The 16,016-nt window shown below is 41.3% G+C and overlaps 1 protein-coding gene across 1 annotated transcript; it reads left to right on the top strand.

Annotated features, from left to right (window-relative positions):
- The first annotated feature begins 148 nt into the window (after positions 1 to 148).
- Positions 149 to 16,014, top strand: LOC120032070 (cholinephosphotransferase 1). Its single transcript, XM_038978014.1, has 8 exons — positions 149 to 610; positions 7,675 to 7,822; positions 11,071 to 11,212; positions 11,365 to 11,449; positions 11,974 to 12,105; positions 13,366 to 13,524; positions 13,813 to 13,938; positions 14,142 to 16,014. Exons 1-8 carry the CDS (start codon positions 371 to 373, stop codon positions 14,256 to 14,258), a joined length of 1,149 nt encoding a protein of 382 aa, XP_038833942.1. The 5' UTR covers positions 149 to 370; the 3' UTR covers positions 14,259 to 16,014.
- Positions 16,015 to 16,016: the final 2 nt, after the last annotated feature.

Here is a 16,016-nt window from a genome sequence, read left to right as displayed (position 1 = left end):
CTCAGAAATGTTGCAACTACAGAATAAAATTTTACAATGTTACGTTCAATGGAGCTATGAAGCTGCAGTAACCTACTGCAGTTGTAGTTCACTGCTCCTAGCGGTCAAATGACTACATTTCATTTGAAATTCCCGGCCTCATTCCCTTCCGGAGACTTGCTTCCTGCTGAAACGCAATTCTCAATCACAAACGGAAAAAATATCGACATTCATGGTTCCGCTCTGGAAAAATGACTATTCACACGTAACTGCCAAATGAGCAAGTATTTTCTGGGCGATCGCGAGAAGACATCAGTGCCTGAAACCGACAGGAACGTCAAGACTATCGCTGGGTGATTGGCTACTTTTCGTAGCGCCGAAGCTGAAAACAATGCCACATTTCTTGTGGCCGGAGCCGCTGTCAGCCGCACAACTCAAGCGGCTGGAGGAGCACAAATATAGCGCTTCGGGTCGATCCCTTTTCGAACCTCCTTGTCAGATATATTGGAATTGGCTGGTCCAACAAATTCCAACTTGGGTAGCGCCTAATACTCTGACTATAATTGGACTGGTAATAAATATAGTCACAACTGTAGTGTTGGTGGTTTACTGCCCAACGGCAACAGAGGAGGTAAGTGCTTTGCGACCTTGGGGGGGAAACTTTCGAGTAGCCATGTAGCAACACCCCATGACAGCATTGTAACTCTGAGATCATGTGTAACATTGTTGCAACTCGAATCCATTTACAGCACTATTGTTACTTTACAACTGCTCAAAGCATCAGAATAGTTGGTGGACAATGTGCACAGTCAACTATCTAATGTTTTGTTCCTCGAAAGTTTGTCTAATAGCCTATTGTTGTTGACTTAATGCATTTGCTTGATTAAAATGCAAAATAAGAGTTAGTGTCAAAGTTGCCACCATGTTTGCTCATCCACTCACAAATCAAGTGAATAGTAATTTTAAGGTAACTGGGAGAAAGTCTGGCTGAATGTTTGTTCAAGGAAAACTAAAGTAATTAACTTTACCTATTGCAAGTTTGAACTTTGATTGGATCATGTAAAATAAGCAAATCGATAACAATAGGTATACAACTTCAACCATAGTCAGCAAACCAATAACAGGGCGAATACGTAGGGTTTAACAATGTCACGTGTTCATACTATGACCTGTCATCCACTTAGGTCGATTCTCTGACGAAAGAGAGAGGGTGTGTGTGAACCTACCCTTTGCCTGTTTGGCTTCTTTTCTGTCCTTTGTATAGTGTGCGTTCAGGCGTGTGTCTGTCAGGTATTCAGAGACTAGTTACAATATGTGTATTAGTTCTATACCTTTGTCCACCTATCCCACAGTACAGATTGGAATCTCACCACTGACACAAAGTCCAGATTCCATCAAGCTCCAGGCAGGTTTGTGCAGCAGACAATTCAACAAGGGCATTTTATATGCAGCACAAGTTGTCAATGCAGCCATGGACTTACATGTAACCTGTCTCCATTTGCATTCTGTATATACAGTACAGCTTTGAATAACTAAATGAGCTGGACATGAGCTGCAGCATACACCACTGTCACTGGCCAACTGAAAATATGTCAAGGGTGATCCTGTACACCTATACTCAATACCGAACTTGCCTGAGAGCCATGTAACTAAGATGACTACCTGTATACAGAAAGGGCTTTTTGGGGGGACAGGGGTTACTGAAGAGCAGTTTGTGGTGTTGGCAGAGGAAGGGACTGGAGAACAGCAGGATATCTAGAAAGAGAAAAAAGAACTACTGTCAAAATAGTTGTGGTGGACAAACCAATGGGACAAACACACAGGCCAAAACAGTAGTGTTGTGTTGAGAGAACACAGGCAAGTACAGTGCAGAGAGAAGAGTACAGTACAGCACAGGACATTGCAACCGCTTGAGCCCGGGCCCACCTACTGGAAAGCCAGACCCATCGAATCAGATTGGGCAACAAAAAAAGCTAAGTTCTCTTTGCCCCATGGTAACATTTTGTAGAATGTCAGAAAGTTAGCCGTTTTCCTAAATAAATAAAAATAAAGTTGTATTTATTTAAAGAAAAAAATTGTCCCACCCAAATGTCTTGAGGCCCACCCACCAACAAATGTCTGGCTCCACTACTCGTACATTGTTGTATAGAGATGATAAACACTGATTGTTGGCTCACCCCTAATGTCCAGATGGCTGGGAATACTTCAAGACCCAGTGGTAGGAACTCACCCAGTCAGGTCATCTACTTTCCTTAACCATACTTTCACTTTTTTTTTCTTACACACTCACACATGTGTGTCTGTGTGTGGTGGGGGTTGGGAGGGTCATTCAAATGAATAAGTTATTGAAATATTTCTTTATTGAGGTATCAGGGAAAGCTGTGTGCAAAGAGAGCATCGCTGTCTTGAAAGACTACAACTTGTCCCGACACTTCCAGACGAAGCATGCAGAGAAATATAGGACTGTCTTCTGAGCAGAGGGCACTGTCCCACAAAATTGCTAAATATAGCAAGCCATTCACTGAGGGCAAATGTTTTAAAGAATGTTTCATTGACTCTGGAGCAATACTTTCCCCCGACAAGAAAGAGCTGTTTGAAAATGTTTCCCTGTCAAGACGAACAGTGACACAGCTAGGGTTGCACAATTTGGGGAATATTCAGAGGTGGAAACTTTCTATGGGAATTAACGGGAATATATGGGAATTATTGGAAATATATGCAAATTAATATTAATACCATTTAAATGTAATGTTTTTTGCATTGGATATATTTAGCATACCATATGGAGACAGAAACATAAACATTTTATCTTATCATAAGTAGACATAATTGCAAATGATTAAATCCTTCCAATAGAAATATAAATAATTTACTTACAAATGTAACTTTAATTGAGTTGACTCTTCACATGGGATGATTTCACTGAACAACAAAAGGGAATATTAAATGATTCCCAATGATCCATCGCATCTCCCAAAAATGTTTTCAACACATCTGTAAAATGATAGTCTAGAAACGAAAGCTTTGGTTGTCATCCTCTCAGGCTTCCATGTCTTCTACATGGACCTCCTCAATGTCCACCTATTGAACATCAGACTCTGAGGCCTCATCTTCACTTTCCAACCTTGTTGAGGGTGGCTCGTCAGGCTCAAAAAGCCTCAAATTTGCACGGATGGCCACCAATTTTTCCATCCTTGTATTGGTCAGCCTGTTGCATGCTTTGGTGTGTGTGTGTGTGTGTTCCCAAACAAGGACCAGTTGTGCTCTGAGGCAGCTGATGTTGGTGGGATTTGGAGGATGATGGAGGCAACAGGGGAAAGAGCCTCAGATCCACAAAGTCCCTTCCACCAGGTGGCTGATGCAATATGGCAGTCGTGCCAACATATCTCATCTCCATCACAAAGCCCTTCCTTGGAAGTGTACTTCTCCAGACTGCCAAGAACCTTGCCCTCATTCAGGCCAAGGTGGCGAGATACGGTAGTGATGACACCATAGGCCTTGTTGATCTATGCACCAGACAGGATGCTCTTGCCAGCATACTTTGGGTCCAACATGCACGCTGCGGATGTCTTCACGCTTTTTGATGTATTTCAGAACTGCAGTTTCCTCTGCTTGGAGCAACAGTGAACTGGTCAGGGCAGTACGGATGTTTTCTCTTACATCTGCAAGTAGACTCTGAACATCAGACAGGATGGCATTGTCTCCCTCAATCCGTGCAATGGCTACTGCTATAGGTTTCAGGAGTTTCAGGCTGCTTGCCACTATCTCCTGAAATACATCATCCATGAGGATCCTCTTGATGGGGCTGTCCATATCGTCAGACTGTGATATGGCCATTTCTTGGAGACTCCTTCCCCTCTAGGAGACTGTCAAACATGATGACAACATCACCCCAACGGGTGTTGCTAGGCAGCTTCAATGTGGTGCTCTTATTCTTCTCACTTTGCTTGGTGAGGTAGATTGCTGCTATAACTTGATGACCCTTCACATACCTAACCATTTCCTTGGCTCTCTTGTAGAGTGTATCCATTTTCAGTGCCATGATGTCCTTGAGGAGCAGATTCAATGCATGAGCAGCACAGCCAATGGGTGTAATGTGAGGATAGGACTCCTCCACTTTAGACCAAGCAGCCTTCATGTTTGCAGCATTGTCTGTCACCAGTGCAAATACCTTCTGTGGTCCAAGGTCATTGATGACTGCCTTCAGCTCATCTGCAATGTAGAGACCGGTGTGTCTGTTGTCCCTTGTGTCTGTGCTCTTCTAGAATACTGATTGAGAGGTGGAGATGATGTAGTTAATTATTCCTTGCCCACGAACATTTGACCACCCATCAGAGATGATTGCAATAGTCTGCTTTCTCTATGATTTGCTTGACCTTCACTTGAACTCTGAACTCTGCATCCAGCAAATGAGTAGATAAAGCATGTCTGGTTGAAGGGGTGTATGCTGGGCGAAGAACATTCAGAAATCTCTTCCAATACACATTGCCTGTGAGCATCAGAGGTGAACCAGTTGCATACACAGCTCGAGCAAGACATTCATCAGCATTTCTGACTACGTTCCTCCATTGAGTCAAAAGTTCTGATTCCAGGAGGACCATTAGCTGTTGCTATCGATAAGATGTCTGATTCATCATTTTCACCTCGAATAGAAGTAGAGGGACTTTTGTCAGAGGTTGCTTGTGAGCGCTGAGGGAACTTTATGCACTTGGCCAGATGCTTCTGCATCTTTGTTGCATTCTTCACGTATGATTTGGCACAGTATTTGCAAATGTACACAGCTTTTCCTTCTATATTAGCTGCAGTGAAAGATAGTGCCCGTGGCATTTTCCTGTAAAGATTAGAATTTTTTAATATTTTTTAATCCAAATACAATTCCATGTACAGATAAATAGTTAAGCAGTTAGATTAAACAACTCCTTTGTAAGATAAATGTTTTAAAATGAAACATGTATGGAAACAGGTGAATTAACACTTCTCAGTTAGCAGGCTCAAGCAAGCTAAAACCCACATGGTAGCAAAAACTAACTAGCAGAAATTGTTAGCAATGATTTAAACACACTTTGATGTAGGCTACTATTTATTAGTTAACAAAAAATCATGTATGTCATATAAAATATATTCACCCCACCTAGTATTGTAATCAAAACTTACCAGAAAGCATGTTGTCCTTGGCTCAGACAGTGTAGTAGTGTGGGCTCAAAGCATCTCATTAGTGTGTAAGATCTTGAGAATCAGCTGTACATGTGATGGAAGAGTGCACTGTGCATGTAGAGGGTTGCAATTCCATTGAATTGGGGATAGTTTAACCAAAATATGCCACAAGACCTAAAATTGCCTAATGTGTATCCCACAAAAAAGGTTCACTGTTATAAGCTAACTTTGTTTTAAATTAATTTAATTAAAATACCCCAAATTCAAACCCTTTGCAACCCTAGACATAGTGTGTTGAGGACATCGCAGAGAATATGGAACAACAGTTGAAAGACAAGGTAAAGGATTTCACCTATTTCTCCTTGGCCCTGGATAAGAGCATTGATGAACGCGACACGGCGCAGTTGTTGATATTCTTACCAGGCATAACCCCAGACTTTGAAATTACAGAGGAGCTTGCTTCAGCGCTGTCAATGAAGAGCACAACCACAGGGAAAGATTTATTGGAGGAGGTTAATAAGTGTGTGGCAAAGCTGGGACTGAGTTTTGAAAAGGTATCCAGTGTCACCACTGATGGGTGCTCAAACGTGACAGGAAAAAATGTTGGCCTTTTGGAAAGGATACAAGATCAAGTAGCTGAGCTGAACCCAGATCAGAAAATTATTTTCCTGCATTGCATTATTCATCAGGAGGTGTTCTGTAAATGTGTTCTGAAAATGAGCCATGTTGTGGATACAGTCACTAAAGTGGTAAACTTCATAAGAGCAAAATCTTTAAACCACATGCAGTTTGTCTCCCTGTTGGAAGAGACAGTCGGGTCATGCAGATCTCGACTACCACACAAACGTGAGATGGCTGAGTTTTGGGAAGGTGCTTAAAAGGGTGTGGGACCTGAAGTAGAGATTGAGTTTTTGCAATTGAAAGGAAAATATTATGTGGATTTCCCTCAACTGCAAGATAAAGAATGGTTGGCTGACTTTGCCTTCACCGTGGACATCATGGCCCTCATGAATGAACTGAATTCCAAACTACAAGGGAAGGGCCTTTTTGCACATCAGATCTACAGCCTTGTCAAAGCCTTCAAGGGAAAATTACTCCTCCTGACCCACCAAGTAGAAGCCAACAATCTCACCCACTTTCCCACACTACTAGTCTGTTCCCTATCAGATGACCAGCGGGAGAAGTATACATCGCTGCTGCGTGCTTTGAATGGTGAGTTTTCTCGTCGTTTTGAGAATTTCAAAGTGTTGGAAAATGACATGCTGTTGGTTTCCTCTCCTTTCACCTTCAATGTGGATAACGCTCCCACTGACCTGCGACTTGAGCTTATCAATCTTCAGTCTGATGCAGTGATTGGAGAAATATTCAAAACGATGTCACTGACGAGGTTCTATGCATCTTTGATGAACAACACTTTCCAAAGGTTAGGAGTCATGCTGAGAATATGTTTGTACTGTTTGGGTCAACCGATGTATGTGAACAGACATTTTCAGTGATGAAATATAACAAGTCAAGGCACAGATCATCTCTTACTGACTCTCACCTCTCAGCAATCCTGCACATAGCGACGTCAGAAACTATAGCTGACTTCAATGCTCTAGTCAATGCCCATCAGAGACTCCACTGCTCTAGTCAATGCCCATCAGAGACTTCACTGCTCTAGTCAATGCCCATCAGAGACTTCACTGCTCTAGTCAATGCCCATCAGAGACTTCACTGCTCTAGTCAATGCCCATCAGAGACTTCACTGCTCTAGTCAATGTCCATCAGAGACTTCACTGCTCTAGTCAATGCCCATCAGAGACTTCACTGCTCTAGTCAATGCCCATCAGACTTCACTCCTCAGACTGAGTAGTTTTTAAATGTAATTTTGAGCTCGCTCTCTTGTGTTTTTGTGCATACCTGTTAACAAGAGTTCTGTCTGTGGTGCTGAATGCACAGTACTTCTCCCTCCATGTAGTTCATTGCATGTTTTTAATAATGAAAATACCTACCGAAATGAGAACATGGATGTGGTTTATTTCTGTGCATGTTAAAAAAAAGTAAAATAAGTGGCACGTGATTTACAGTAGATATATCTGTCAAAATAATTGCCCAGGCCTGCATTATGCTGTTTTGCCTTTCAAATGATTTTCTAGAAAACAGCTGTAGTAAGCATACGTTTTAGAAAATGTTAGAACATGTCTGTTAGAGAAAGCAAACCCGTGTTGAAGGAAACTTGTCAAACACAAGCAACTCTCTGTTTTGCAAGAAGTGACTCAAAATAAGATAAACAACTTTCCCCAATGTGTGTCATGGCTTTCTTCAATCTTCACTGATTTGATTTGGAAATACACCCTGCATCTCATGTAAACAAGTCTGTTTGTCTTATGACTGGGAGTAAACAAAGAACGAGACCTTTCACTTCAACGGGGGATGGTGGAGGAAAAGTTTGTCCTAGTTGAAATAGAAACCAGGTCATTCCATCGTCTTGTTTAATCAACCCCCCCCCCCCTCTCGCTCTCCCTCCTTCCCTCCCTCTGTCTCCCTACCTCTTTCCAGGCTCCAGCATGGGCCTTCATCCTGAGTGCGTTGGGCCTGTTCATCTATCAGTCGCTGGATGCCATCGATGGGAAGCAGGCCCGGAGGACAAACAGCAGCTCTGCGCTGGGGGAGCTCTTTGACCACGGCTGTGATGCTGTCTCCACAGGTGCGGGCCAAATAATCTTTTTGTTGCCTGTTTGAATTTGTGGTGCTTTACAGTACCTGACCAAGTGTGTTTCAAGCCGTGGGGCTCCCCTGTACTTTTGTCTAGAGTCTGGACTAGATCGAATTTAGTGTTTAGCTTCATAGCAACCAGTGTATCATATTGAATGACAACATACATTGTTCTATGCATCAGAAGTACAGTGCCTTGCAAAAGTATTCATCCCCCTTGGTGTTTTTCCTATTTTATTGCATTACGACCTGTAATTTAAATGGATATTTATTTGTATTTCAGGTAATGGACATACACAAAATATTCCAAATTGATGAAGTGAAATGGAAAAAATAACTTGTTAAAAAAAAAAAAAAATGTAAATGAAAAGTGGTGTGTGCATATGTATTCACCCCCTTTGCTATGAAGCCCCTAGATAAGATCTGGTGCAACCAATTACCTTCAGAAGTAACATAATTAGTTAGATTGCACACAGGTGGACTTTATTTAAGTGTCACATGATCTCAGTATATACAGTTGAAGTCGGAAGTTTACATACACTTAGGTTGGAGTCATTAAAACTCGTTTTTCAACCACTCGACAAATGTATTGTTAACAAACTATAGTTTTGGCAAGTTGGTTAGGAGATCTACTTTGTGCATGACACAAGTAATTTTTCCAACAGTTGTTTACAGATAGATTATTTCACTTAGAATTCACTGTATCACAATTCCAGTGGGTCAGAAGTTTACATACACTAAGTTGACTGAGCCTTTAAACAGCTTGGAAAATTCCAGAAAATGGCATTGCTTTAGAAGCCTCTGATAGGCTAATTGACATAATTTCAGTCAATTGGAGTTGTACCTGTGAATGTATTTCAAGGCCTAACTTCAAACTCAGTGCCTCTTTGCTTGTCATCATGGGAAAATCAAAAGAAATCAGCCAAGACCTCAGGAAAGAAATTGTAGACCTCCACAAGTCTGGTTCATCCTTGGGAGGGATTTCCAAACGCCTGAAGGTACCACGTTCATCTGTACAAACAATAGTACGCAAGTATAAACACCATGGGACCACGCAGCCATCACACCGCTCAGGAAGGAGACGCGTTCTGTCTCCTAGAGATGAACGTACTTTGGTGCGAAAAGTGCAAATCAATCCCAGAACAACAGCAAAGGACCTTGTGAATATGCTGGAGGAAACAGGTGCAGAAGTATCTATATCCACAGTAAAACAGGTCCTATATGGACATAACCTGAAAGGCCGTACAGCAAGGAAGAAGCCACTGCTCCAAAACCGCCATTAAAAAAAGCCAGACTACGGTTTGCAACTGCACATGGGGACAAAGATTGTACTTTTTGGAGAAATGTCCTCTGGTCTGATGAATCAAAATATAACTGTTTGGCCATAATGACCATTGTTATGTTTGGAGGAAAAAGGGGGGAGGCTTGCAAGCTGAAGAACACCATCCCAACCGTGAAGCATGGGGGTGGCAGCATCATATTGTGGGGGTGCTTTTCTGCAGGAGGGACTGGTGCACTTAGCAAAATAGATGGCATCATGAGGGAGGAAATTTATGTGGATATATTGAAGCAACATCTCAAAACATCAGTCATGAAGTTAAAGCTTGGTTGCAAAAGGGTCTTCCAAATGGACAATGACCCCAAGCATACTTCCAAAGTTGTGGCAAAATGGCTTAAGGACAACAAAGTCAAGGTATTGCAGTGGCCATCACAAAGCCCTGACCTCAATCCCATAGAAAATTTGTGAGCAGAACTGAAAAGGCGTATGCGAGCAAGGAGACCTACAAACCTGACTCAGTTACACCAGCTCTGTCAGGAGGAATGGGCCAAAATTCACCCAACTTATTGTGGGAAGCTTGTGGAGGCTACCCGAAACGTTTGACCCAAGTTAAACAATTTAAAGGCAATGCTACCAAATACTAATTGAGTGTATGTAAACTTCTGACCCACTGGGAATGTGATGAAAGAAATAAAATATTAAATAAATCATTCTCTCTACTGTTATTCTGATATTTCACTTTCTTAAAATAAAGTGGTGATCCTAGGACAGGGAATTTTTACTCGGATTAAAAGTCAGGAATTGTGAAAAACTGAGTTGAAATGTATTTGGTTAAGATGTATGTAAACTTCTGACTTCAACTGTATACACCTGTTCTGAAAGACCCCAGAGTCTGCAACACCAGTAAGCAAGGGGCACCACCAAGCAAGCGGCACCATGAAGACCAAGGAGCTCTCCAAACAGGTCAGGGACAAAGTTGTGGAGAAGTACAGATCAGGGTTGTAATAAAAAAATATCTGAAACTTTGAACATCCCACGGAGCACCATTTAAATCCATTATTTAAAAAAAAATAAAAAAATAGAAAGAATATGGCACCACAACAAACCTGCCAAGAGAGGGCCGCCCACCAAAACTCACAGACCAGGCAATGAGGGCATTAATCAGAGGGGCAACAAAGAGACCAAAGATAACCCTGAAGGAGCTGCAAAGCTCCACAGCGGAGATTGGAGTATCTGTCCATAGAACCACTTTAAGCGATGTTTTTCATCGGCAGGGACTGGGAAACAGATCAGAATTGAAGGAATGATGGATGGCGCTAAATACAGGGAAATTCTTGAGGGAAACCTGTTTGTCTTCCAGAGATTTGAGACTGGAACGGAGATTCACCTTCCAGGAGGACAATGACCCAAAGCATATTGCTAAAGCAACACTCAAGGGGTTTAAGGAGAAACATTTAAATGTCTTGGAATGGCCTAGTCAAAGCCCAGACCTCAATCCAATTGAGAATCTGTGGTATGACTTAAAGATTACTGTACACCTGCAGAACTCATCCAACTTGAAGGTGCTGGAACAGTTTTTCCTTGAAGAATGGGCAAAAAATCCCAGTGGCTAGATGTGCCAAGGTTATAGAGACATACCCCAAGAGACTTGCAGCTGTAATTGCTGCAAAAGGTGGCTCTACAAAGTATTGACTTTGAGGGGGTGAATAGTTATGCATGCTCAAGTTTTTATTTTATTTTTTATTTTTTTTGTGTGTCATATTTCTGGTTTGTTTCACAAAAATGTATTTGCATCTTCAAAGTAGGCATGTTTTGTCAATCAAATGATACAAACCCCTCAAATCTATTTTAATTTCAGGTTGTAAGGCAACAAAATAGGAAAAATGCCAAGGGGGTGTATACTTTCGCAAGCCACTGTATGACACATTGTTGCTCATTTAGTTCTGTCTCTCTCTCTCCAGTGTTTGTTTCTGTGGGAACATGTATATCCTGTGGGATAGGAAGCTACCCTGATTGGATGTTCTTCTGTGGCTTTGTGGGGATGTTCATGTTCTTCTGTGCACACTGGCAAACCTATGTTTCCGGAACACTGCGCTTTGGCCTGTAAGTAGGAATGATGCCCAATTATATTATTTGTTTACCTGTTGCTGGGCAGATAATGACTTTTTTGTTTTTGACATGGTACTTAAGTCTAGTCCATCGTGCTTCATAAAATATACAGTCTTGTTCTGAACTATGAGTTCCTCTCCACCCAGGGTTGATGTGACAGAGGTCCAGATTGCCATCGTTGTCATGTATGTGATGTCAGCTTTTGGTGGAGTGGCCCTTTGGGACTACAGGGTATGGCTTCAATACATTTATCTATCCATGCACACAAACCTAACACACTCCCATACCCACTCATACACTCTCTCTCTTTCCTTTTCTGTCAACTAAGCCGTAGGATTTGGAGACTTGGACATTTTACCCCAACATTTGGCACTATAAGGCAACATAACCAAACTTTAACATGTACTGTATAACCACTCAACCAAACCCACAACAATCTGACTACTAGTTATTAAATAGTCCTTTTGTTTCACTTTCACTCTGTGCAGCCTGTGGAGGCTTAACGACTAAAGTCACAATCAGAAGTAAGAAGGTAATTATGGGTAGCTAATCCACCGTGGCGTAGACATGATCACATGATCTGGCTAGCAAACAGCTGATGTCACCACGCAATATTATTGGCTTCTCCTCCCATCTTGGCCTCAGCAGCATGCCCCGCCCACCCACAGCTTACTGGTGTAAACAACGCTAGCTGCTGTGACAGAAGTTGATAAATTCTGTTAACTGAAACTCTTGGTTGTTTTACCCTCTTGTAGTTGCCCGTCCTTGGGGTGAAGCTGTACGCCTTCCCCATCTTGGGCATCATTGGGGGAGCCGTGTTCTCCTGCTATAACTACTTCCATGTCATCCTCAATGGGGGCGTCGGCAAGAACGGCTCCACCGTGGCTGTAAGTATTATTATGTAATGACGCGTTTAGCTAAATATTTGGGTTGATTAGTGTTTTTTATTACACCGACGTGGTAGTAAAATGTTGCATGTACAGTACTTCAGAAAGTATTCATACCCCTTGACTTATTCCACATTTTGTGTTACAATGAATAAAAAATAAAAAAAAATGTTTTCATTTTTTTTTGCTAATGTATTGAAAATGAAATGCAGAAATATCTAATTTACATAAGTATTCACGCCCCTGAGTCAATACTTTGTAGAAGCACATTTGGCAGCGATTACAGCCGTGAGTCTCTTAAAAGAGCTTTCCTCACCTGGATTGTGCAACATTTGTGCATTTTTTATTATTTTCAAAATTCTTCAAGCTCTACCAAATTGGTTTTTCATTGCTAGACAACCATTTTCATGTGTTGCTATAGATTTTCATGTGGATATAAGTCAAAACTGTAACTCGGCCACTCAGGAACATTCACGGTCTTCTTGGTAAGCACCTCCAGTGTATTCTGTTCTTCTGAAATAGACTACATTTTCTTCATATCATGTTTCTTTAGACCTGTCTAAAATAAATAATGGATTTATTGTGAAGGTGTAGGCTATATTACATGGATTTATTAGAATATTTCAAATGTAGATGTTCCCAAGGTCTGCATTAGTGGCTTGTTTGGAAGCCAGGAGATGCTAAATGTGTTTGTTAATTAACAGTCAATTACCGTGAGACCTGCAGTTATTTGTTTGACAATCACCGGCTGCTGAGATTTCATAGCGACTAAATGTGGAAAAATTCAAGCGGTGTCAATTTTTTCTGAGTGCTTTTAAGTTATGTACCCAGTAGGTCCCTCAGGTCCTCTGGTACTGGCCTTTTTACTATCCCAAAGCCTAGGACCAAGAGGCATGGAGAGGCAGCCTTTAGTTATTATGCCCTCAGCTTCTGGAATAGCCTGCCAGAGAACCTGAGGGGGGCTGAAACTGTGGACATATTTAAGAGGTCTTAAAACATATTTTTAGCTTTGCTTTTCCTTATGGTGCTTTTTAGTTGTTCAGTTTCTGTTTGTTATGTGGTAAATATTTCAGCTTTTATTTTCGTTGTTTTTTTCTGTAAAACACATTGCATTGCATTCCATGTCTGAAATGTGATGTATAAATAAAGCTGGATTTCATGTGAAGGCACTGTACATTTTAGGACAATACACAATTTTTTTAACTTATATTCTAGGTTAACAATTCAAAGTTATTCACTATTTTGCTGTGTGTTCCTTAGGACACCAGTGTGCTGGCACCAGGTATGCACATCGGCCTCATCCTCACACTGGCCTTCATCATCTTCAAGAAGTCATCCAACCAACTTTTTGAGCTGCACCCCTGCCTCTACATCCTGACTTTCGGCATGGTCGTCGCCAAGATCGCCAACAAGCTAGTTGTGAGCGCTCCATTTAATATTATAGTCTCCACTTTCTTACTTTGCTGTCATCTCTCAATCTATTAATATCTCTAGTCTACTGCCTGAAGGGAAATTCATAAAAAAATATTTTTTTCTGTCTTTCTGGAGTGTCTTATCAAGCAAGCAATGAATACTTTTCCTCTCATAAATGGGACCTCCATATGTAACAGTGAAAGCCATACCAGTATTTACCTTAGCTCATTCATTAGCTCTGTTCCTCCTCTAATATCTGTATGTTCCTTTTGTGTTCCTCTGTCCTTGTGTCAGGTGGCCCACATGACCAAGAGTGAGCTTTATCTCCCAGACACGGCGTTCATCGGGCCTGGTCTCCTCTTCCTCAACCAGTACTTCAACAGCTTCATCGACGAACACATAGTCCTCTGGATCGCAATGGTGAGTTCTCACGTCTTCACTATTTCGTAGTTCTGTCATCAAACTGTTTTCGTACAGGTCTGGTGTCATTTTCAACCCACTTCAGTTGATGTCTTCCACATAGATAGGACCAGAAGTTTCCCCTAACCACAAACTGCCCTGGAACAACTTCCCTATGTGCATCAAGTCCATTTCTCATGCCGGTCCTTGTATTTCCTCCCCAGGTCCTGTCGTTGATTGACTTGACGCGCTACTGCACAGGCGTGTGCATCCAGATCGCCTCTCACCTGCGCATTCACGTGTTCAGCATCACGGCGCAAGCTGCCCTCAAACGCAACTGACGTTTTGCCCGGCGGAAGGAGGCGGGGGAGGACGCCACCCCGCTCTTGAAAGCAGACGATGATGAAGAGGTCCCCTCCACCCCAAACCTCAGCAGCCTTGACACAGTGACCACCTCTGACTAAAGGTTGCCTGTAATAACACTAGAGTAATGACAGGAATGACAACCACCCCTGATTAGATCCATCGTCAAGGGAAACCCACACTGGTCTGTATCTCACTGGATGAGTGCAGAGTAGCTGGCATGGAAATAAATTGGTTGGTTTTTCTTTGTCTCCATATAGGAAGTAATCACTACCTGAGGTAATCTGAGACTCAGATTTGATAAATATCATCAGACAGGTTTTAACATCCAAAGCGCAACATTTTCCATTATTTTCAGCTCATTTAATTTAGACTAAATCATACACTATGGGTAAAAGCTACAATACATTTTTTGGCAAAGATCAAATGTTTCTCAGTGATCAGATAAAGGAGTTGCTTTGTTTTTTCCCCCTTGAATTTCATTTCTCTCAATTATTGTTTTAACTTACAATTGATACATATTCCTATCTAATTGAACTATATTCAATGCTGTAAATCTGTTTTTACTTAACAGCCTCTTGTTAAACAATGTGATATCATAGCTCTTAATCATTCATTAGTCATGTTTATTTAATGAATGAGACCCAATCTGACATGAAATTAACTCTATCAGGGCTAGGAAATACAAAATAAATCAACCTTTCAACCTCGGAAAACTTCCAAAATGAAGTTTGTAAAGTAGAATGAGACATTCCTAATGAGGTATGGTACGCTAATTGTCAAGGACTCCAGGTGAAGGGGCAAGGGTCTGGGTTAACTGAAAACAGTGACATTTCTTCTACAAGAGCTTCCATCTGACTGTGAATCCCCCTCCAGTCTACAGTGTATCCAGCACCACTTACTTTTACTCACTTACCCTCTGTAACCTCAACTCTACTCCAGTTGAAGTCCTTGTAGTCATGTTGATGTGTTAACACCAGAGTCCCGTCTGTTTTCAACGTTCTTCTCCGTAAAGGGCTAATTCTTTAATTGTACAGAATTTTGAATCCTTTGTTTTAATTTTAAAAACGTGAAGCAGTTTAGGATCAAGTACTAAATGTTTGTCTTTTCTGCATCACTATGAAACCAGTATTTATGGTTGAAGTATCAGACAATATACGTTGTACTGGAACTTATTTTACTGTTTACTATAATTCTGTACTGGAAGCCATCTTTTTTTCCATCACATTTAGAATATGCATAGGTAAATGCATTTGGTACATTGTGATTTATTGTTGAACGGTATGATTCTGAACTGTTTCATAGCTGAATGCATTGTTTGGTCATTGCTCAACAACTTGAGGATAGACAGACAAAGGGATGCAACGGTGGGCGGATGTTAATGTAACAAAGATAAGTAAATCAAAAACCCCTACTCTAGGAATATGCCAACCGAACATAGAGAAAATGTCCCTAAAGGACATTTTGACTTGCAGATATTTCTGGGTAGAATTCCAATGAGAGCCTTCAGATTACGTGACATTTCAATAACTTTGTCTGGAAATAACAGCCAACCTTAAGTTAGCCACCTGTTTTTGTTCAATCAGGGTTTGAACTCCAGGTGAACTTAAACTATGCATTGAAAAGGCCACATGCTCAATTTTAACATGGTATTGCACTATTCAATACAAGTAAAACATCTTTATACTGAAGTTCAAAATGATTGTAATAAATAAATATTTTCCATTCAAGAAATT

The sequence above is a fragment of the Salvelinus namaycush genome, chromosome 38 (genome assembly GCF_016432855.1).
Source record: "Salvelinus namaycush isolate Seneca chromosome 38, SaNama_1.0, whole genome shotgun sequence".
NCBI lineage: Eukaryota > Metazoa > Chordata > Actinopteri > Salmoniformes > Salmonidae > Salvelinus > Salvelinus namaycush.
The sequence above is the reverse complement of the archived record's forward strand: the minus strand, read 5'-3'. Positions and strand labels throughout refer to the sequence as shown.

Bases quoted from the DNA above. Each gene is read 5' to 3' on its own strand.
- LOC120032070 (XM_038978014.1), top strand. From the start codon at position 371: ATGCCACATTTCTTGTGGCCGGAGCCGCTGTCAGCCGCACAACTCAAG. The intron at 611-7,674 runs GTAAGTGCTTTG...ACCTCTTTCCAG, and splicing joins GCCCAACGGCAACAGAGGAG to GCTCCAGCATGGGCCTTCAT. The intron at 7,823-11,070 runs GTGCGGGCCAAA...CTCTCTCTCCAG, and splicing joins CTGTGATGCTGTCTCCACAG to TGTTTGTTTCTGTGGGAACA.